The following is a 22,485-nucleotide window of genomic DNA, read 5'->3' as shown; positions in this document are numbered from 1 at the left end:
CTTGTTTAAGACGAAGTTTTACAGTGGATATAGACACTGTTCCTTTTGAACTCAGTTCGGATTTCGGGTGCAGTAAGTCGTTGGTTGCGTTTAGTAATCAGTGTTATGGTCTTAACTTGTGCTTCCGTTGTTATGCACGGATCGTGGTTTGTCAGTCTCCTTGAATCGTCGAATCGTTTGTACTCCTTCAAATGAAACTAAGAAAGCTATTCCATTCTCATGGAATAGCTTTCTTTATACACAGGATAATAGCACTTCTTTTTTACACACCCAGTTCCTTATTTCTTGCCATGTTTAACACGAAGTACACAAAACTTACCCAAACACTCTTTCTGAATAACGGTGTTCGATTTTTTAAGTTACAGTTCTTACTTCTCAATTTATATTATTGCAAAACATTCTAGAATCATCTACAACCATCATCATCATCATCATCATCATCCACTTTTAGGAATTTTCTACAATGTTCTATCACATTCAGGAATCCTCTACATCTTTCTGGAATATTCTTGAAAATCTTAAATATTATTTCAGTTTTTATACATAATAGAAAATATTTTATTAAAAATTGATAAACAAGTTGGTTCTATTTTAATAAAAACTTTATGAAATTTAAGAAAAAAGAAACTTGATCCCAAACTTTTAGGCGAGAGTGTATATTAACTGACCCATAACTGAAGAGAATTAATGAAATACAGTAAGACTGGTTAGTATTCCACATCTTTTTGTACACTTAGTGAGCATCTGGGAAAGTCAGTTATGATATCCTTAAAACATGTCGATGTTGAACACGGTTGGTTGGATTGTCAAGAGACATGATGTTACAGTTTCAATGTTTTAATCAATTTCTAAGGAACACTGATTACCAAAATTAATTAAAGTTAATCACCTCCACAATTTATGTAACATGCTATGCAATAATTAAGGTAATTATGCAAATTAGTATGATCATAATTAATTAAATAAATTAATTTTCCGTACTTTTCAGAATCAGGGAGTCCTTTCTTCCTTGATCGGTGACACCTTTGTCACCGATCAAGGAAGAAAGAAAGATAAGTGAGTTAAGAAAGAGAACTCTTGTCACTTAATCACCTTATAAGTGGGCATTGTATCCCCATTGTGAATATATAGAACATATATATATAGAAGTCGAAGAACTTCATTTGTGTCATTTGCATATGAGAAAGGATGGCCAGACAAGATTTTTCTAGTGGCTCATACCATTAGAAAGTCGTGTTACCTACACTGAATATCTTTCTGTGGTATCGGACCAACTTCATCCTGCAATGCTTCATTTTTACTCAGATCGCGATGGAGTCTTTCAAGACGACAACGTAACTATCCACCGTGCCAAAACTGCATCTGAATGGTTCGAAGAACAATCCCAAGATTTCGACCATCTGACTTTTTTCCCCCAGTGAAAAATAAGTACAACTGCCGGTGAAGAACGGACCTATTATAAGGAAGTGACCTGAACAATCCCTAAATCCTAACTCTTAGAAACTCATAGAAGACAGTTATATATGTTATTTCGAACGAGTCCTTCAAACGTGTATTATGTAAAGCTTTAATTTCCAAGTGGAATCATATTGTTTTTCAGAAGAACTGTTTCTGAATTCGTGAATGCACAGCCAAATAGACGTCTTTACAGCTTAAGAAAAATTGAAGCTTTTTGATATTAAAATATATGAAGTCAAAAATGAGGCTAATTCAAACAAAAAATGCAAAGCAGCCATAAATTATAACAAATGCAAACAAACACTTGTGGACGTAACTTCATTATCTTCTGGAAACAATGATTGCATGCTTCTTCGTTCTGACATTATCTTTAATTATATAATCAGAGTATGAGGTGCGTGTGTGTGCGTATGTGTGTGTGTGTGTGTGTGTGTGTGTCTGTGTGTGTGAGAGAGAGAGAGAGAGAGAGAGAGAGAGAGAGAGAGAGAGAGAGAGAGAGAGAGAGAGAGAGAGAGAGAGAGAGATGCAAAGCGGTCCTTTGCACTACCTCCAAGAGTTTCTTGCCAGATGAAGATGATTGATCTAAGAATAGTAATTATGACAGCAATTTCTTTGTCACCTTTTGGTTATCCAAGGTTCCATAAATGCTGTTTCACTATGACTCTTGTATCAAGGTTCCTCTAAACAGATATTTCAACTAGCATAGTGATGAGTATTTTCATGAGACATGCATTTCCTCGTGAATCGAAGTGTATGTGGCGCTTAATAAACAAATCAAAAAGCTGCATGATGGACGCACAGAAATTAAGCAAATAAATGATTTTATCAATTTGTTTAGGTAAACTGCGGGAGATTTTCTCTGAGTGAACTAGAATTTAAAATGTTTCACAAGTCCGAGTCCACCGGTCTTGGCCGAAGGTTGCACGATTTTATGACCCGATTTTAAATTCGGAAAATAAGAAAACCAACTCGGATGAACCAACTTTTGGTTCATCCCATAGCGCCAGTTCTGCTTACCAAAAGTGACCCACTGGGCACTCGCATCCTTTCGTCCGAGCTTCGAGTCAAGCAAGCCGGACTTTTCACCACCCATTTAAAGTTTGAGAATAAGTTGAGGTCGTTTCGGCCCCAAGGCCTCTAATCATTTGCTTTACCAGATGAAATTGATTCCCTCGAGCCAGCTATCCTGTGTGAAACTTCGGAGGGAACCAGCTACCAGATGGTTCGATTAGTCTTTAGCCCCTATACCCGCAGAAATACGCGCAGTTACAGAAATAAAAATATAAAGGAAACATTATTGTTTTCAAAATAACCTCCCTTCTAATACAGTAGTTTACACTGGAATCACACGAATCTTATTTCATTAGTTTTGCTGGGTACGTGATAAATGGCTTGTAAATATATAAACACTATCCGAAAGTTTGGTGTAATGTCACGTACATTGAAAACAGGTGTCTTGCACTTCAACCTTACAATGCGGCCCACTTCTTATACCTTAGTACAGCTGTACGTTATACTGACCGAAAAGGTCAGGGAACTCTCTGGTCTAGAACAATAGGTGTGACATAGTGCAGATCATAATACTGAGGTTATAGAAGCATGATGACATATGGCATACCTGATATTACACAGAGATGTTGTCGTTGTTGTTGTAGGGTTTCAAGAGAATCAGCGACTAAGGCCATATTGCTACGTGTATATTGTAGCAATATGGATCTCTGTAACCCTACAGAGATATAGCTTTACCTCTGTAGCCCTCGTGGGGCCACAGAGATGAAAGATGTTTAGAATCAGATCAATGTGACGTATTTAATACGCAATATTACGAAAGGGAATTTCCGAAAGGTAGTGGAAAATTAAGTTAAAACAAATTGTAAACAAAAAGGGTTCCATTCTAAAATATCCAGAATACAAGGACTTACTGAAATATTGACCACTGTTGATCAATGCAGTAAACAAAGTCAGATACTTTCAAGTCTTTTAATTGGCTAAAACTGATTTAAAATCATTTATATAAGAACTGACATAACTTTACAAATATGGTATGAGTGATAAATAGAAAAATTGTAAAAATTGTAATATTTTAGAAAATATCACATTTTCCAAATATAAGTTTTCTTTTCCTGTAGTTCTATTGCGAAATTAATAAAATCGTCCGGAGAATTGTTTGAACAATAATATACATTAACTACAGTTTTTTTCTCTCAAAATAAGTATAAAAAAATAGGTAAATAAGGTGAGTACTAAATAGACACCGATATCCTTATGGCAGGTAACTACTGGGATGAGCGTACCTAAAACTGAAGGCTGAATTATTGTTGGTTGCTGTTTCAATGAGTAAATTATTATTGCAGATTTTGAAGGGTTAAGGTTTAATCCAAACATCTTTCAAGTAAGTTGAAAGGGCAGCCAAGTTCTCTGTAATTGCCATTGGGTTTGCAGACGGTGGGATTAAGGTAAGAAACTTTATATCGTCGGCATATATTAGAGCATCATCACGAGGATCATGAAAGGAATCAGAATGGCTGAGAAGAGAAGGCCAGACAGGACACCACCTTGTGGGACTCCTGCATTGATTTTTCTTGTAAAGTGGGTCTTCTTCAAAGTGAGGTGGACACTTCTATTCCTCAATAAGGCGGCGAGGAAAGCTAGTAGGTCTCCATTAATCCTGAAGAAGAATTGCAGAAGCCTGAGAAGGGCTGTGACGTCTAGGCTGTCAAAAGCAGCTTCAATATCGGCGTACACTATAGCTAATTCAGATTTAGTTTCGAAGGCTTGAAGAACTGATATCTGTGCGGCCATGAGGTTTGTTATGGTGGATCTATTTTCGACTGAGAAATGGAACTGTTACCTTTTCTAGAGGTTTGAGGAGGGTGGAAGAAGTTGAGATTGGTCTGAAATCTTTTAGGCTTGTTGTCGCTTTAACCTTAGGCAGTAGCCTCGCAGAGTATTCATTCCATTGAGCAGGGAAAACTCGTGTGGAAAGAACAGAGTTGTAGATTGAGAGTAATGCATCTAGGATATAGGGGCTAAGGCATTTAATTATGAAATGACGTATCTTATCACGGCCTGCGGTACTAGATGGATGCAGGGAGTTAATAGCATATATCAGTTGTTGTCTTGTGATGGAAATTATGGAAAGGTCATCAGTAGGAGCAAATTGAAAGTTTTGGAGAGGAATTTCAGCAGAAGCAGAATTGGTTTTGAATCTTGAAATGTAGTCCATCCAGTTATCTAGATCAAGATTTGAATTAATGCGACTGTGTCTTGAAGAGTATGGCGCTTTCCCTTTAGACACGGTAGATCGGTGTATCTCTTTATTGCTGATGCCTTGAGTCTGTTGAACATAGCTCTTGCTATGGAATATAGGATTCGATCTTGGGTTGTGCCAGAGATTTTCCATTGCCTGTGAAGGTACTGCTTGTTGTGGAAACTGCGCGCTAGATCTTTGGTCCACCAAGCTCTAGTTCTTGGCGAAATGTGTACGGTTTTGGGTGACGCATAGAGGGTGACTGTATTTATCCATCTTGTGATTAGATCAACTGCGAGGATTGGGTCACATCCATCAAGCACATGCCATGGAATAGACTGCGCTGCCTCGAGGCACTTTTTTGGATTCAGAAAATTCGGAGAGAATATGATTTTCTTTTCAACAGTATTATGGCAATTGAAGCTGGGCATAGGCAGAACAAGAAGTAATGCAATTGGGTCGTGATCTGAATTGAAGGACGTTTCTGGTGGAATGTCGACTCTGCAAATTCCAGAACATAGAATCAAGTCAAGGCGATTGGTGCCTCTCGTTGGCTCCTCATTGATAATCGTAAACTTTAATGGAAAGAGATTGTTCATTAGTCGTTGAAGGAGAGGGCTCAGGTGGAGTGGAAGGTTAAAATCGCCGCAGAAAATGTGCGTAGCAGAAGGGTGTAACTTACTCATTATCCAGCCAGTAGCATCGTCAATTCTTGCAATATCTGGAGCTGAGGGTATGTAGATTGCCGCTAAATCGATTAAACAGTCATTAAACTTCACAGTCACGAGTACTGCTTCATAAAATAAGGAGTTGCTAGATGTGACGTGCACAAATTTCAGGTTGGAATCTTTGACGAAGATGGCAACACCGCGGCCTTTAGATTGAGATCTTGATGTGAAGAACGATGAAAATCCAGCTGCCGGAGCATAGGCTATTGACTCCTGGTCAGGTTCAAGCCATGTTTCTGATTGTTGGACAACAAGAGTTGTTCGAGAGTTTCAAGCTTATTTCGGAGGCTCCGGACATTTTGGTAGAAAACTCTAAGGATGAGTTGAAGGGGAATTTTTATAAGTGCTGATCTATTTGTAGATGCTTTTAAACACCTCAACAGATTACGCCTGGTGGAAATTATACTGTTAATTGAAAGTGATTGAAAAGCAGGGTTATGTGGTGTCACATCAGTATGTTTATAAGCAGTAGCTGGGGCAAGAAAGTGACTGGAGCTGGACATATGGTGCGATGCTTTTCGACAATCGAGAGACACTAGTGTAGTTTCTTAACAAATCTTATGAGTAAAAAAAAAAGCTGTGAAAAAAAAAAATGGAAAAAATTCTCAAACTTGTGGCTACAGTGACATTTGTACCCACTTTACATCAGTGGTTTGTAGCCGATTCCAACGTGCCATTTGAATCTTCTTTCTTTGATAGGATACAAGAAGTTATACAGTTTTAAGTCAGGAATTGAGTTCAACGTTGTGCAAGTGCTGTCCCAACATAAAGACTTTAAACAATCGCATTTTGTTCTGAAAAGCTCATTGGTTTTCTCACTTTCATTTAAAGGTTGTCATGACAAGGAAACCGAAGGTAGGAGAAAAAGGATAAGAGACCAGGAAGGTGGTCAGGTTGCGTATTTGTTCAGAACAAACACCGCTGTCCATTAGGCATTGATATATTCTGACTGCCTTCCATATGCATGTACTATATATCGTACAATATCATGCATTCTATATGCTGGTTTCGGGATGAAAAACGATGCAATTTTCCACAGTTTGAAAAAACAGTGGCCACCGTTCTCTTTTCTCAGTAGTCGTAATGGATACCAGAAAATTCATTTACATTTTATAAAACAGATGCTAAATTTCATCCATTCGCACGGCAAATTTACCATAACTTTTGTAAAAAAAAAAGTGCAGTGCGATATCTCTAATGATGTTTTCGTCCAAACCAAATTTCGAAGAGGGTTAAAACGAATGATCTTTCAAGCCAACTTTCATGCCTCAGTGAGCACAAAGTATCTGTTTGTTTTCAAATGTTACAGAACAGATCAGCTATTGAAACTCCCCATCAAGCAGATGAAGTGTGAGTGACTGGATACGCTGTTCGATGTTGACGTGTCTCTTTTTCAGAAGGATCTGAGAAAACGAGCGTGAGTAATGCGTAGCAACCAACTTTTACATTCCCCTCTCCCATAAAATGTTACGCTATCACTGTGGTAAATTTTGGCATGCTTCGAGTTGAAAGATTGTCTGTTTATCTGGTCTTTCAAGGCCTAAGATTCCTTAATGATGTCTGAAGAAGGGTAATCAACTAAGTGTGAACTATGCTGTTGGAGGTCTTACTAAACACATGAAATCAGTGGTGGTCTAACGCGTCTGAACAAACACCGAGCAACAGGTTTGGAGCTCTTGACTCTATCCATGTTTAGAGCAGTCAGCTATTGGGACGATGTCATTCTGAACTTATTTATTCTTGTAATATGAATTATCGTAGTCCCATGGCAATGCCAGTGATAACCCATGTTTCTCTTTCCACAGATTATTCTGAACTCAATGCACAGGTACCAGCCGAGGTTTCATGTAGTCTACGTGAATCCCAAAGGCGAGGATGCTTGCCAGACAGAAAACTTCAAGACCTTCATTTTCTCAGAAACAAAATTCACAGCAGTAACAGCATACCAAAACCACAGGGTAAGAAAAAACAAGAATATCTTATTTCCAATTTTGATATTAATGAAAACTATTCTGCCAAATAATTATAATTATCTTATTTTATAATAAGGTTTTTTTTTTTTTTACATAATAGTTTGTTTACTCCAAATATAACAATACGAAGTCCGATAATAATAAAGGGACCAAATTGATTCTGTTAAAAAATATTTATCACTGACCTTTAGAGAGTGTAAGTTTACTTTTTCGTATTGGTCTCAAACCTCTCAAAAGGGGAAAGGCTTCTGTTGAGCAGAAAGGAGCTGTGGAACGATTGAAAACTTTGATTTGCTAAAAAGGAATCAACAGAATTTTTTTCTATACAGGGAGAACTCCCAACTCCTGGACTCAACAATGAACACAAAAGATCTTATGATTTATCTTACGAGCTGGAAATCGCTTTCTTGTTCAGTTAAATTCATTATCTACTTGAAATTCTGCTTGTCATAGGGAGGATCAACTGATGATTAATTTGTAAACTGCTCTCAAAAAAAAAAAAAAAAAAAAAAGTATCTGGACTCTTCTGTTTTCGTAGTCCACTGGATTTTCCGGGATAAGCAAGCGACTCAGAACGATATATCACAGCCAAGAGGACATACAGTATTTTGAGAGGAGTGTTATTATCGAATGTCACACTGCCGAATTGTCGATTCAGGAAACAGCTAGTCATAATCTCGATCAGCAATTTCTGTAGGCTTTGATAGGTGTAGGTTACACCTACCAAAGTCGACTGTCCGCGAAGTTATCATGAAATGGAAGCGTCAGAGTACCACCACTACAATCCAGCAAAGCACAGGAAGACAATGAAAGCTCACTCCACGCGACCAGAGGTTACTCGGAAGAACAGTAAGACAATTTCATCAGACATTTCTACAAAACATTAACCAGGGTATTTAAGGCGTCAACGCTACGTCAATGGCTACGGTTTTCATGAGAGAGCGGCGGCGCATAAGTCAAACATTATCAACTGCAATCAGTGGTCGATGCTTATATGGTTAACGAACGCCAAAATTGGCTCATGGAGTAGTGGAAATCGGTTCTATGGAGTAACGAATATAGCTACGCCCTATTCTGATCAGATGGACGGGTGTGGGTGTGGAGGATGTCTGGAGAGCGTCTGCTGCCGGTATGCATGGTGTCAACAATGAAGTTCGGAGGAGGTCTGGTGTGGAGCTGTGAAACTCTGCTGCTACCACAGACAAGAACGGATAAGGGTTTCAATAAATGAAAATTTCCTTAGGCGATGAGTCATGAAGGGATTCTCTACTCGCTTGAGCTAATTACATTTTCTCTTGTTGGTTGGTTGTTATTGGGTTTTTTAGGAGCATCAGCGACTAAGGCCATGTTGCTCCTTGTATATTGTCTGTAAATTGCGTGTGTTCTGAGGTCGATTTTCTGTTTGCTGGACAAAAAAACCCGAGTTGCCAGGAGAAAAACCATGATACCCTCGCCTGAGACCGACTAACTCAGCTACGTTGTGAAAAAGGCCCATAAAAATTCCTCCCGTCATCGACGGGATTCGAACTCAGGTCTTTTCCACCCAGTGTGGGGAGGCCGGTGACCCTACCAACTGTTGTACCCACGAGGGCATTTCTCCTGTAAGAGAGTCTTAAAGCAATAGGTGTTCAGGATTAATATATATACTCATGATGAATTACTTTATCGTATTAAGCATGCTGCTGAAGACATAAACCGTTGTGTGTTCATATCAGCTGTACCAAAATTTGCGTTGATCGATGTGAGCATGCATCAGGGCTGAAGGTGACCGGTTTTGGTGCTTGCGATTTTTTTGCAAGTACTATTTTTGCGTAAAAAAATAAATGAACTAATAACGAAATGTAATAAATGAAAGTTTAATTCAGCAAGAAGTTTCAGTTAGTTTTTTTTTTTTATTATTATTATTTATTAATCCCTGAACACGCAACTTGAACACAATCATGAACTTTAGCAGAAAAGTTCTAACAGCAGCACGATAAGCCAACTGTTTTTTTCCGAATTTGCATTCTTTGGATGGTGATTGACATTGCAAAATGAACCTGCAATTAGTTCCATGGGGAGGGCAGTTTTGACTTTTACTGAAATGAGTTCCACTTCCGATAGCGCTGTAGACGGTGTCTGTTGCGTGCCGAGGATAGTTCGCGACAAGACTTTCTTGTCGACTGACAGAGGTTAAATTAGTACACAAAGGGTAATTCAAGTCCTCACGGCAAAATCTGATCCTTTCCGTTAGAGCCTTGCCAATCGTGTGTCACAAGATAGCCGAATGTGGCACGTGCGCATAGCTTGACGGGGCTAAGTTCCGGAACGTCGGAAGAGGTTGCTAGTTGTCGTGCTAAAGCCAAACATCTGTGTCGAAACTAGTGACCGCAAAGCGATCACCTTCTCTCGGACGCTTCCTTCGAGAACTGCGCTTGACACATTCCCCGCATATCTTGACGGGGTCGCCTCTACCGCCGTGCATCGCAACGCATTGTGCTAATTAGCGAGTGTATTTTACGTGCGATAATGTAGTGACAGCCACTACCGTGCCAGTGCACCGTCGCACTTTCTCGAGCAGCGTGTGGGCGACAGATGTGTTACTTAGCTTGCCAGGAATGATAAGTGCCGTCCCTGCTTCGATGTGACGCTCGGTCCTACGTAAACACGTTCTGCTGGCGGCTTGGTTAGATCTTCGGAGCATTTGAGAAGTGTACGCGATGTGACACAAAGTCAGCGGATCAACTAATTATAGAGATATTTACATCGCACCTGGGAAAGCAAAGAGAAATCAAACTTCCGTATTCTTCTTCTTGTGTTTCAGCCCCCCAAATATCGTACATATCGTTCCTAGCATTAAAATCTAGAAATGCACGCGCCTTGTCCATTGCTTCCCATCATACACCGCGATCCCACTACAACTCAAGTTTTCTTAAAGTTTATACCGCAAAAGTTTTGACCACAAAACCAAAACTTCAGTTTTATGGTCTGCATTTAAGAACATAAAATAATTTTCGGAAACTATTACCATAGTAACCATTAAACTGGATTCTGTATTTCTTCTTCTTCTTGGATTTCTGTGGTTCAAACCCAATTGCAAATCTTTTTAGTGGGATACTGAAAACTAAACTAGAAATCAGGATTTCGGAGGAGCAGTGTGGATTTACAGCTGGACGTTCTTGTATTGACCATCTATTTACGGTTAACCAGATTCTGGAAAAATGCCAAGCTACTGGACAGGATATAGGATTAGTGTTCATTGACTTGGGAAAAAGCTTACGACAGTGTCCCAAGAAAGATGCTGTGGAATGCCATAAAACACTGATTGACATAATTAGAAAAATGTACAAAAATAACACTCGTTGCGTTAAATTGGGTCAGAAATATCAAGGAAATTCAAAACATCAAAAGGCTTGCTACAGGGCTGCTGTTTATTCCTCACCTTATTCAAGCTGTACCTGGAAGTGACTCTGGAAGCTTGGTCCCAAAGATGCAGATCAATGGGATTATGTGTGGATCAAAACATTCTCCTTTCAAATCTTTTGTTTGCAGATGACCAGAATTACGACAGTGATTACTGATCGCGCAGGATGCGGAGGATGCTGACTATATGTGTAGAAAGCTATTGGAACAATATAAATATGGGGTTTGACAATAAACTTCCATCAGACGGAATATATGAATTCGACAGGGGACAATTTGAATATTAATGGAATACCAATAAAGAATGTGAAGTAGTTTAAATATCTAGGACCTATTGTGCAGATGGACGGCTCATCTGAAGATGAGATTGCAAAAAGAATTAATGAGGGAAGAAAGATCTTGGGACTGCTGAACCCAGCCAGTATTTTGGAGCAATAATATTCTTCCAAAAACCAAACAATTAATATACAACGCAAATTTTCAGAGTACTATATCCTACTATATGAATATGGACTATATGGACTATAAAGGAAAGGTAAAAGAAGAAATTACTAGCTGTCGAGATGGATTTTTGGAAAAGATAAACCCGCAGATCTAAATTGGAAAGAGTCAGGAACAAAGATATAAGAAAAGCAATGGGCATTCAAAAAAAGAAAAAAAAACAACAACATCATAGAACAGAAAAGACTAGAATGGTTGTATGCTATCTGTTTTGTGACTTGTATGCTATCTGTTTTGTGAACTTCTCTGACCGTGGCCTTCTCAGAGTATAAACAGAAATTTTATTTTTCGAAGACCAATGCAATGCAGCAATATGACTGCTACGCCAAGAGCTCGCAGGCCGTGTATGGCATGACCCCTCGGGTTATTATCCGCTCTCCAAAATATCCTAATATTAGCTAAACTTGTAACCGGGCACATCGAAACCCCCCCCCCAGAATCGACGATATCGTCAGGATACCCAGGACAGCAGGACGCTACCAGGCTGAGCCCAGCTTTCTCCTCAAGCGGAACTAGACAATTTATGTCGCCTAAACCATATTTCCCGGAAACACAATTCAGCTTAGCAACATACTAGCGATTGACCTATTTCTTATTTCTTTACATTCGTAATAAGATCGGATTCGCAATAAGAAACTCAAGTTTAATGTCCAGCGAAAGACAAACCGACCAAAGAACCATGCAATTACATATATATAGTATAACGACGCCTCATGAACTTAGCTGACTTGGTGCTTAACACACGCGTGCCCATAATATCAGTTTATTTTCCATTAGTTAAAAATTATGGTGTGCTTTATTATTAAAGTACTTTATAAATGAAATTTAACTTATAACCAATGAGAAAGCTGGACTTGCTTTTGTTGGCACAACGGAAATTTATAGCCTGACTTTCGGAATTCTGTTTGCGTGAAACACGTGTCGAGGACAAGAAATTTCTCTCATGGAAACTTAATTTATAATAATTCATTCACAGTGCTATACAAATATAAATAAATAAATAAATAAATTTTCTGTTTATACTCCGGGACGACCAAACGGTCAGAGGATAGCCGAGTGGTCTAATACGTGGGTATATTTGTATGCACGTTTGACTGTAGTTCGAGTGTGCGTGCTTGCTAAATACAGTGATGTTCCTGTATTCTAACTTATGAACTCCTCTGATGTGTTGGTGCCGTAGTATAAATATAAAATGCATTTATTTAGATAGCTGTGGCGATATCTTTGTTCAGTTTTTTTTTTTTCAATATCTTTAAAACTGTTTTGCATGAAATGTATAGAAATTTTATTACAGGTTCGAAGTCCATCTCTCTAAACTGCTGTCTGCTTTTTATATTTGGGGCCAAGAGAACTGCCCCACTTCTTTACAAATATAAAAAAGTGCTATCTATCAATTACGAAACTTATATTGCAGAAAATTAAAGAAAGATTCCAGTGGTATCAGTTTTACGATCAAACATGGAGTGGTAGGGTGGGGGAGGGAGCATCTATTTCGGGCATTAAAAACTGACGGGCCAATTTTAAAATTGATTTGTTTCTATCCAAACAAATTAGTTATTTTGTCAATTCTCAATTAGTTCGGATAATCGACGTCCTATTATTATAAAATATTTTCTGTTTACACTCCAGCAGTTTACAATAAATCATCAATACAAATAATTCTCAATTAGTTCGGATAATCGACGTCCTATTATTATAAAATATTTTCTGTTTACACTCCAGCAGTTTACAATAAATCATCAATACAAATATTTAGTAGTCACGGGTTTGAACCCCAGTCCACTCAAGGAACGCGTGCTATGCACTCTCGCTCCTGACCACTCGGCTACGTCAGGCCGATTGCATTTATTGAATTTATTGATATTACATATTACAAAAAGGAATTGGAAAGGGAGTAAAGTGACCTTTAAAGTTTCATTTTTAAAGCTTGCCTCCCCATCCTCTTCCCCTTCTCTCTCTCTGAAGCGATTAAGAGGTGATGAACACAAGTATCAAAATCAGAAGTATCTGCAAACACTTTATTAATGAGACATTCAAAACAGTGTCTCAAAATGAATCTAGCAGCAGAAATTGGTCAATGAACACTCTTTGACCTACAGAGGAGAGTTCTAACTTCCTTTCAACAACTAATGTAAATAAATTTTTACTGCCTCGCGTGATGTGTGTGTGCATAGTGACGACAAATGATTCAATTTGGCACATGGCCACCAACTTCTTCACTTGAAAAATAATAAAATAAAAAAAATTCAGTCAAAATATTGTTGAAATCTCGCTTTGTTTTCCACCTACAAGATAAGGCTCGATCGATGTTCGCTGCCATTAATGGCTGAATGCCATTACACAATATACATAAACTAACCTCCAAAAAAAAAAGTATCTGGCCACATGTCGGTTTCATATTGACGTCACTACCACCCCCTTCAATAGCGCGTTGGTTCTTCTCTTTGGCCACACTGTTCCCTTCTTGACCATGCGGGACAAATTCATAATGAACGATGCCCCATGAGTCAAAAAATATGATAACCAAGAATTTCACATTTGCTCGAGATTGTCTTGTTTTTTGTGTTTTTTTTTTTTTTTTTTTTTGGGCCATTGAGATGACTGATTCTTCCACTGGGAGGACGGGACCTTTGTTTTTGGGTTATAGTCAATACTGGCAACGATTCCTCATCCTGTAATTGGGTGAGCAGCAGCACATTGATAAAGATCCCGACATGTGAGAACTTACTTCATTTCGGCTTACATGGCCTTTTCTAATAAGTACAAAGGACCCCTTGCATAGTTTAATTCATAATAACATGCTTACTCAATTTACCAAAATAGTTGCCCAAAAATACTTAGCAGAGTATTTTGAGACCTTCAAAATTCTCAAAGGGAATCTATATCACAACCCACCTGCAGTTCTCCGGAACTTAGTCGGTAAAGTATATAAATAAAATATTTTTTGCCTGTTTAACTCTGGGATAACCACACGGTCAGAGGAGTTCACGAGATCGAGAGAATACAAGATACAGTACCGTATTTAGCAGTCATGGGCTTGAATTCCGGTCACTCAAAGCACGTGTAGTTACGCACTTTCGCACCTTGTGACAACCAGGCTACTAGGCTACAGTGGCCTGGTTGTCACAGGCACAGAATAGGGGAATCCATTCAACAATGTCTCATTCACCTTAGCAGAAAACTTTCATACTTGATATCCTAGATCCACAGCACTCCTACATCATTAGCAACGTTATCAAGGTGTTGGTACCGATGAATTTCGCCCTGAGGATGATGAACCACAGGGTTCGCCCTAGGTCCATGACTTTTTTAGTCTTCATTAATGACCTTAGGCTCACTGACAGTGGTTGAGTCGTCTACGTCAAGGCCGCCGTAGCCTAGTGGTCAGGCGCGCGGGTGCATAAGTACACGTGTCCTTGAGTGACCGTGGTTCAAGTCCGTGACTGCTGAATATGGTGCTGTTTCTTGTATTCTCTCTATCTTGTGAACTCCTCTGACCGTTTGGTCGTCCCGGAGCATAAACAGAATATTTATTTATTCATTATTTATTGAGATTATTATGTTCGTCGCTGAGGTTAAATTTTGAGTTGAGCCTCCTTCAGGAAGCAATAAAAAGATTTGTACGATGTGCAGCACAAATTTATTAATTCTCCCAAATGTTCCCTTCTTCCATTAGCTGAAGCAAAAATAAAACTTCTGACCGATTACACCATCAACCTACGAGGCTGTTCAATAAAGAATGATCATAATTTTTTTACAACATACCTTTATTAATCATCTGTAATTTGATGGTCCTTTTCAAAGTAGTCTCCCCATTTGATCAAATCCGCTTACTCCAATATTTTTGCCATTCTTCAAAACATAGTGGAAGCCATTTTTTGGCATGCATTTGAGAATCGTCTCCGATGTTTTTACACTTCTTCTAACGACCGGAAACGTTTTCCTCGCAGCTCCTTTAACTTTGGGGAAAAAAAATTTCAGGCTGCAAGTTCACGTGGTAGAGCGGATGAGGAACACATTTGATATTAATGCTAGCTAAGTGCTAGATGACAGTATGAACAATGTGACGTCTCGCATTGTCATGATGCAGCATCCACACACCTGCGCGTGCAGTTGTGGTAGTTTGCGACGAATATCATCCTGCAAATTGCGCAGTAGTGTTCTGTAGTAAGGTCCCGTAACAGGTACAACATGCTGGTAAACTATTCCTTGAATGTCAAAAAAAAAAAAAAAAAAATGACCATTCCTGCAGAAGCCACAACTTTTACTTTTTTCGGTGTTACCGATGACGTACACTTCCAAACAGTGTTTGTTGCTTACCCTCTGAGTCGAACTAATGAAGCCATGTCTTATTCACCGTTATTGCCTAGAATCTCGCCACCTTCAATTGTTATTAACCATCCGTTGCAGCTCCTCACAAATCTCCATGAGAATTTGCTGTTCCTCAGTTGTGAGTAGTCTTGGAACCCAGCGTGCGCAAACACATGTCATATGCAAATGTTGCAAATGGTCATGGAGATCATTGCTGATCATAGTTCCCGGTTTTCTTTAAAGCCTTAATCCTTCCAAAACTTGATTTACTTCACGGATCAGAAACCTACGCCAAACTAGGCTTATCAATCAATTTGAGAACTCGCCGAAAGGCTTATCAGGAACATTACCAATTGTGGTCTAACATTCTATCACAAGAAATACTACTCTTAACTCTGTCAATATTTCAATTTTTTCCCCTAGAGACGAGATTAGCCATTCTTGCCATAAACACACTCCCCATAATCATCCCTGGGAAAGTCATTGTGTCTCTTCTTATCTTGAAAAAATTAAATTTCGTAATACCTGTAGTTACAACGAAACATCAATGATCTCCTAAGTAGTCCACAAGGATTCGATACCGTTCTGACACAAAACAAACAAACAGTTCATACTATGGTTATCAAAGGGAAAAACATTAATGCACCCAGTTGTATTATATCTGTAAGCTGAGCGACGGTGTGAAAGAAGCCCATAAAAGTTCCTTGCGTCAGCGATGGGATTCGAACCCAGGTCTTTTCCACACGGTATTGGAAGCCACGAGAGCACCAATGCCAATAATTAATATTTGACTGGCTTGAAATTCTCCATATAAATTCTACCCAATCTTTCGGTGCCTGACTTCTCATGAGGTCCAGTTAGTACTATCGCAATTCATAGGCTTGTGAAGCCTATATAGACCAGGTTATCGAAGGCGGGGGCCTAGTGCGCTCATTTCTTCACATTGCGCAACTCACAGTCATTTTCAGCAGCCTTAAGCGTAATGCGTCCTCCAGGTTTAAAACTATTTCCAGTTTTCATAAATATTGTAATGTTGAAGAGGTATCTAAAGGAAGATGCGAATGTTTGCTGACAATTTGAAGGTGGAAAGACGGTTAACAATTCAAGCAGGTGGAAGATGGTTAACATTTGAAGTCTTTTTGAAGAATTCACAATTCTTCAAAGAGACTTGAATAGGTTGTATACGCCTCTTACCTCATGTGGTTGTCCCAGAGTATAAACAGAAAAATGATTATTCTGCATATAAAAGTCCTTCTCCAAGACAAAAATGATATCTTGGAGAAGGACATTACGTGGTGGTTTCCATTTCTAGATTTCTAAAATGACCATTTATACCACGTGAATATTAATAGTTTATTTAGTTATTAATTAAATCACTATACACATTACGCATAGTGATTTAGTTAATAGCTAAATAAACTACCAATATTCACGTGGTATAAGAGTGGTCATTACAGAAATCTAGATTCCAAAGAAAAATATAATTATTATTCTTACTGTCATGTATGGTTGGTGAAAGCATACATGTCCAGATATAGTACATGATATAGTACATGAGGGTAAATTATTATCTGTCATCCACATCACGTTAGTTATAAATTGGCAATTGTTATTAACCTTATACACTGAGTGATCACTGAATTATGACCATCCCTATGAAAACTGAATGAAACCCGTTGACCGCGTGAGGTACGAGAGTGCGGAGTTCGCCGACTTACGTAGCATAGATAAGGTCAGTGGTTCAGTAGGTAGTACAATTCCGAGCGTGATGGGTAAAAGGAAGGATTTATCGGACTTTGATAAAGGACAGATTATCGGTGCTCGACGAGCTGGTGCCTCGATTTCCCAAAACGGCTGAACTGGTGGGGTGCTCAACAGCCGCCGTAGTTAAAGTGTACCAGGACTGGCGTCAAAATGGTCAAACAACGACCCGATGGCAAAACTGCAAAGGTCAGCGAAAGGTTGATGTTAGAGGTGAGTGCCGGGTCAGACGACTCTTCAACAGGCGCAGCAATGTTGAAGAGTTGACTACCCAATACAACATGGGTCAACCAGGAACAATATCTGGCATAACCATGCGCCGCACGCTCGCACGTATGGGCTATACCAGCAAACGAGCCCTACGGCATCCTCTCCTAACCAAGGTTCATCAGCGTAAAAGACTCGTCTGGTGCAAAGAGCATGCAGGTTGGACATTAGAAGAATGGAAGGTGTGCTGGTTGGATGAGTCACATTATTTACTCCACACCATGGATGGTCGTGTACGGATTTGGCGTCAACAACATGAGGCTCTTCATCCATCATGCACGGTATCAAAAGTGTAGGCCGGTGGAGGCGGTTGTATGGTGTGGGGCATGTTTCACTGGCAAGAACTTGGTCTTGTGGTGCATGTGGAACAACGTCTCAGTGGTCTCCGCTATCGTCAACTGCTTGCTGACTGTGTACAACCCGCTATGTTACACTTTTTCTCGAATGGCGATGATGTCTTCAAAGATGACAATGCGCCGAGCCATCGGGCACTTGTTGTAGGGATGGTTTGAGGAACACAGTTCTGACTTCCAGCATACGATTGGCCTCCGAACTCTCCCGATATCAATCCCATGGGACACCATGAAAAGGCATATCAGGCGTCTGGATACACCAATCACCTCCATACCTCCCGAACGCTTCCGACATCGTGTTGAATCAATGCCACGTCGGGCAGCTGCTGTACTGATGGCAGAAGGACGACCAACGAAGTATTACGTAAATGATCATAATTCACTGATCACTCAGTGTATAATCCCTTGGTACAAAGAACGAAAGAACGTATTAGCATACTCTAAGTGAACTGGAAAAGAGTTAGTGAGTTTGTAAACAAAGAAGGCACTCCATGGCATTACAATGACCTCCATCATGACTACATAGATAAGGAGGCTTCCAACGCATGGCTCACTAGAGGGACGCTCCTTCCCCACACCGACTGATGAGAGGTATGCGCAGCGTAAAGGTAACAGGGAACAGGAGGAGAGAAACCCGAAAAGTCGGAATGGGACTATACATCGATCCAGAAACTCTGAACACCAACGAATTTTACCAGAAGAAGGTACGTGTCCACTCTTACTGACAATTGAAAATGTAGCAACAACAGTTTGACAGTTAAAGTGTGTAATCTAATATTATTTATTTAATTAATTAATGCTCTTTATTAATTAGTAAGAGTATAAATACTCTTTATTAACAATTAATATTGTTAACTTCCATCTTAACATGTCACTAGTCAGTCTGATGTGTGTAATCACTTTCTTGCTACCTCAGGGTACCTCGAGTGAGAAATAAAGTAATAATAATAATTGCCATAAGGAGGGAGAAAATCATAATAATAATAATCTATCAGTACCAATCTACAGGCTATAAGGAGGATAGACAAACCGCACACCACGCTCAACCTCAAAGTTGATACCCCACCCACTAAGACGGAAGAAACGAAAACAGAAAAATGGGAAAGAAGGCACTCCATTGACGGAGGCAATGACCGCCGTCAAGACTACGTAGATAAGGAGACTTCCAACTCCTGGCTCACCAGAGGGACGCTCTTCCCCGAGACCAAAGCATACATGCTCGTCATTCAAGACCAGGTAATCAACACCAGGAACTACAGAAAATACATCGCCAAGGACTTCGAAGTGATAGACGACACACGTTGACGATGCCACCTGGTCCCTGAAACAATTCAACACGTCAACGCGAGATGCTGGTTGTTCATCCAGACTCAGGATAACATATCAGAAGCTAGCGAAGAAATACCAGTTGAACAATGAACGTATACTGTATTAAAAGTACGAACCTCAGGCCGAACTACAGACCCCTACCCCAAAAGCTGTACTGGCACTGCGCCACAAGAACGGACAAGACGATCCCGCACAACAAACCAAACATAACCCTCATTGACTAGAAGGAAATGGATACCTACCTTATCGACATAGTGCTGCCCAAAACCAGAAAACTCCAGAAAACCTACGAGGGAAAGATCAGGAAGTACAAACATCGTACGCAGTAAGTCAAAGAGATGTGGCGCATGAAACAAGTAACGACCATTCTGATCACCGTGTCAACCACCAGCATGGCACTAAAAAGCCTACATAAGAACCTAGCAGCAATAGGCCTCTTAAAGAACACGTAAAAGGAACTCCAGAAAGCCGGGACCCCGAACACTTGCAGGATAGTCAAAGAGTTCCTAGACCAATAATAGTAACCAGACATAACAACCACCCATGCATGTGGTAGAAGTACTCATGGGAGACGGACCCATAAGATGAAGAAAGAGATAATAATAATATGTTAGTTAATGTATGCAGCGTTTACGTTTTAAGCAAATAGTAATAGTAGTTCCATATTGTCCATTCATTCCTTTAATTAGCCCAAAGCAACAAACATAATAACTAGTACTTCAGATATAATATGCGTATATGGATAGCCTATGTAATATGTATGAAAAAAACAAAAATAATAACTTCCGGACTTTTGTTGGTCTGATTTTCGTGTAATTTGGAAAGGCTAATCGTTCTAAATATAAAATGTCATGAGAAAGCATCAAATGGGAATGGCGTTATAACATGCAGACGGACTGACAAATAAATAATAATTGCCGGATTTCTATTGGTCCTATGAAATTTGGGATGATACGACAAATATTTCTAAAGGAACCAAATATGTAAAATTTTATAAAAATCCATTCACTGGGAGTGAGTTATTACATGCGGACGGACAGAGAGGCAGTGATATGGTGAAGATAATAGGCACTTTAAGCATATATACGCCAATGACCCTAATTAGTGGAAAGGTGAATGGTTGAAGAAGCAATACAGTTGCCTTGAATTGAGAAATTGCAGAAATCACCTAACAATTATGAACAACTTATTTGTTCCAAGTGTAGATGCAACCTAAGGTGAATCTGGCAATAATAAAGGAATAGTTGGCTTCGTATGAATTAATTATTCAAACATGACGTCACATTTATAATATTGGATGAATAAAAGAAGTATTTGCACTAGAAAAGTACATATATTACATGCAGACGGACGGACTACGAGTTTTTGAGCTATAAGAGAAAAAAAAAACAAAAAGTGCAGTCGGAGCACACGCCCCAAAGAATCGAGACCCCGGGGCTTCAACACTATGGGCATGGAAGCATTTGACAGCGCATGTACACATAACGTTAACAGAACATACCGCTCGATATTTTGTAGGGGCCACTATGAAACTTGACACTGTGTTCCTTGCAAAATGCTACAGATGTTCATCTTAAAGTTCGACCTTCTAGGTTTGTACTTTGCTACTTATAATTTGGAGTAGAACCCTTCACAAATGTATACTCGTGAAAACGCGTGTCATTCGAAGGTCGTGGGAATGCAGTTTCGGGAGGGTCTCGTTGAGAATGTACAGTTTGTAAAACTCAACCAACTGCAACTCATTCAACTTGTCTTCCAGTTGGCTCGGGAACATCCACTTGTATCTACTCCCAAACTGTCGTTTCTTCGTGTTTGTTTATATTTTACGTAGCTTCATAAAATGTTGCCGCATAGGATTACTTCACAACCTTTAAGAGGAAAGAAAGAAATGAAAAAATGATAGTCTAATTATTAATTCTATCAATTTCTGTTTACTTCACCAATGCGACCTTGTTATCGGCTTAAACTTAAGTTTTGTTTCTAACTCGCTGGCTTTGGCCGATCCAGCTTTTCCTCCAGAAAAGCTGGATCGACTTTTGATGGGGATGAATTAAAACCAGTAGAGGAAGATAGGGATCTGGAAGTTATAACAAAGACAGATATGAAATTTCCTGAGCAGTGTAAACAGGTAGTCAGGAAAGCTCACGACGTCCTGTCGATGATTTAACGAACATTATCCAGTACAGATACAGTGGTCTTAGTCATACTTATAAGGCAAATGTAATACCACATTTGGAATACAGTGTTCAAGTAGAGAAACCTCATCTGAAAAAAACACATTGAGCTTCTTGAAAGGGTCCAAAGACGGGCAACTTACATGGCGAGATCGTTAAAAGGGCGACCATGCGAGGAAAGACTCCGATTATGTAGACTACAGAGTTTGGCAACAAGACACGAGAGGGATTAGTAAAATGAATGAAGGTGGAATTCTCACTGTTATAAAGAATTCCAGAACTATGGGTCATAAATTCAAATTACAGGGATTGAAGTTTAGATTAGATTTTATGAAGTTTTTTTTTAGCCGGCGAGTGGTTGATTGCTGGAACAAGTTACCCTCGCAGGTAGTTGAAGTTGACAGTTTGAATAAATTCAAAGATCAACTGGATAGTTACCTATGTGAAGAGGAAAGCAAATAATTCGTATTTTCTTATATAAGGACTTACATCTGGTGAGTATGGGCTTGGCACACCCACGGTCTTGAGCTGGATAACATCATCCTTCTCTTTCTTGGTGATTCCTCTCTTTCTCTCTCAGGGTAACTTAGAATTTTTTTTTTTTTTTTTTTTATCTGGTGCAGCATAAGCCTCAGGCTTCCTTGCACCATAAGGCTAATAATAATAATATACTTGTTTTTTTGCCAGTACAGCAAAAGCCTGTGGCTTCCTTAGACTATAAGTTGAATACTATTTCTATTGCTATTATAATAATTCTAACAACTAGCGTATTTTATATAAGGATATACTATTTTATTTAGAGATATACTTGTAGAAAATTGTCGATCTTATCTTGTGACCTATCTTTATTTTTAAAGAAGATTTTTAGTGGAAAAAGTTTCCGACCTCTGAATCAGGTCGACAACCTTAACATCTAATAATAATACATTCATCTCAAACTGGACTGGAAATTTTATTTTTTCTCTACCATTCTACAAC

General features: G+C 39.2%; 1 protein-coding gene across 1 annotated transcript in view; it reads left to right on the top strand.

Annotated features, from left to right (window-relative positions):
• Positions 1-22,485, top strand: part of LOC150085154 (T-box transcription factor TBX10-like) — a 139,520-nt gene that overhangs the window by 80,189 nt on the left and 36,846 nt on the right. Inside the window, exon 5 of the mRNA XM_090373054.1 lies at positions 7,242-7,394. Within this exon, the coding sequence (XP_090229180.1) occupies positions 7,242-7,394 (153 nt within the window). The remainder of the gene's footprint in view (positions 1-7,241; positions 7,395-22,485) is intronic.

Source organism: Mastigoproctus giganteus, chromosome 5 (assembly GCF_048544385.1).
Source record: "Mastigoproctus giganteus isolate SK-2022 chromosome 5, ASM4854438v1, whole genome shotgun sequence".
Classification (NCBI taxonomy): Eukaryota; Metazoa; Arthropoda; class Arachnida; order Uropygi; family Thelyphonidae; genus Mastigoproctus; species Mastigoproctus giganteus.
Note: the sequence above shows the minus strand (reverse complement) of the source record. Positions and strands in the feature narration are given on the sequence as shown.